Source organism: Lampetra planeri, unplaced genomic scaffold (genome assembly GCF_965212315.1).
Source record: "Lampetra planeri unplaced genomic scaffold, kcLamPlan1.2.h2 scaffold_576, whole genome shotgun sequence".
In the NCBI taxonomy this organism is placed as follows: Eukaryota; Metazoa; Chordata; class Hyperoartia; order Petromyzontiformes; family Petromyzontidae; genus Lampetra; species Lampetra planeri.
The window spans coordinates 1-2,014 of NW_027615399.1; the positions used below are offsets into that span (position 1 = coordinate 1).

The 2,014-nt window shown below is 48.1% G+C and overlaps 1 protein-coding gene across 1 annotated transcript; it reads right to left on the bottom strand.

Annotated features, from left to right (window-relative positions):
- Nucleotides 1-661: 661 nt before the first annotated feature.
- On the bottom strand, nucleotides 662-1,524 carry LOC144741509 (gap junction alpha-4 protein-like; the record flags this gene model as incomplete). Its single annotated transcript, XM_078624032.1, is given in 2 exon segments — nucleotides 662-1,433; nucleotides 1,435-1,524. Coding segments are annotated over 2 exon segments (862 nt in total), but the record flags the coding sequence as incomplete, so codon positions are not given.
- Nucleotides 1,525-2,014: the final 490 nt, after the last annotated feature.

Consider the following 2,014-nt stretch of genomic DNA (forward strand, 5'->3'; position numbering starts at 1 on the left):
CACACACGACGGGTGTAACTCTCAAGGTATTTAAATGTGTTTCGTTTACATCTTGTACCTCCCCCACACACACTCACGTACGACTCTTTTGTCCCATCCACCACTGCAGCCCCCCCAGCTCCTCCCTCTCACGGTATTTTCCACTGTCACATGCAGCACTAAACGGTATCAAACGGAACAATAAAAAAAAAAAAAAAAAACATCTTATGACTGTAAACTTTGCTAAGAGGTTCATTTTCTTTGCCTTGGGAGGTGCTTTCAAAACAGTCTCATTCTGATCAATAAGGTCATGTATCAGCTGAATCTGTTTCAGTGTCTTTCTGCCTTCAAGGCGCAGACTTCACAGTGCCGTGGTTGTTCCACCTAACTTCCGTTCACTGTGCACCCCTGAGTGTCATATGGAGTGTAAAGGCTTTCATTCCTACTCATATATAGTGCTTCTGTTTTGAGTGTACTTTCTGGGTGCTCTTAGTGCTTTTACTGTGTGTGTACTGTGTGTGTTTCTTATAATGGACTTTAGGTGAATGGCTAGTCCTCATAGCCCCCATGCAGTTCATGTAAGTGGGAAGCAGGTCAGTTCCAGCCTCTGCAGGTCCCCAGTTAACGGTTATAGCCAGATCCCCGGAGCTCTCACAGGGGTTGGGGCAGCCCGTTACCTCACCGGCTAAGGGTACATTGACCTGGCTGCCCGCTGTGTAAGACTGTGGCTCCTCTGTTCGAAGCTCTGTCATCTCCTGCAGGGCCGATATCTGCTCCGACCGGGGTAGGTAGTCCGACTTCTGGGCGCGGTAGCGTTTCTCCGCCTGCTGGGAGATTGCGAGCCGAAGCAGGTGGAGGAGCTCGAGGAGGTTGAGGAGCAGGGAGATGGCAGCGATCACCTGAGTGTAGATGGTGAATATGGTCTTCTCCGTGGGCCGAGAGACAAAGCAGTCCACCGTATGGGGGCAAGGGAACCCGACGCACTCAAACTTTGCTGCAACTAAGAAGCCATCATAAAGGAACCACAGCCCCACGATGAAGCCCACTTCCAGGACGACTTTGAGAAGGATGCTGAAGGCATACGCACAAAGCAGCTGGCCTTTCAGTTTAGGAGCCTCAGACGGACTTGTGCTGCCTTTTCTCAACTCCTCTTCTTTCCTCTTTTCTTTTCCTTTGTCCTTATTGTCTATTCCAGATCCACCTTCTTCGTCCGTTTCCTCTTTCTGCTTGCCCTTTCCAGACCTTATCGCCACGTATCCAAAGTAGAAGATGGTGGGCGTGGAGACAAGGATGACTTGAAGGACAAAGTAGCGGAAGTGGGAGATGGGGAAGGCTTTGTCATAGCAGACAGCAGTGCAGCCTGGTTGCCGTGTGTTGCAGACAAAATCGGCTTGCTCATCATCCCAGGCTGATTCGGCGGCTGTTCCGAGCACCAGCATGCGAAACAGGAAAAGGGACGGTTAACCAGACCCGGCCGATGCCCGTTGAATACTCCTGGCCCTCCTCCAACAGTTGCTCCAGAAAGGACCAGTCAGCTCTGGACATCCTCTGCTCCTTTGAGGGGACAAATAGGAAGTTATTTTGGAGGTTTTATTTACTTTTGAGACATGCCAACCTCCAGCTGCATGTATGAAGTGTACAAACTAGTCCTCAAGGCGTTATAAACTACGACATGGACCTACTGTGGTTTAATTTTTGGAAACTCTCTGGTTGATGGAATGCGTCACAAAGGGTTGGAGATAAAAATGAATAAAACATGCCAACTCCCTTTTATCTTATGTAACTCCTTCCAAACTGACACAAGAACGTCATTCAAAAGCTCTTTAAACGCTGGTCCTCATGTTTAAATGGAAATCTCCTGCATTTACTTTATTATCGCTTTCTGCCAGTAGTCTTGGTCTTTATAGACGTTTCAAATTTAACCTGCCTTTTTCATTTACTGCTGCATTTCTGGAGCGGTTTGCCTTTAGCATATCACTTAACACCTAACTAGACTGTTTGATTTCCCCTCCGAAATCCCCAAAGGGTTTCAACA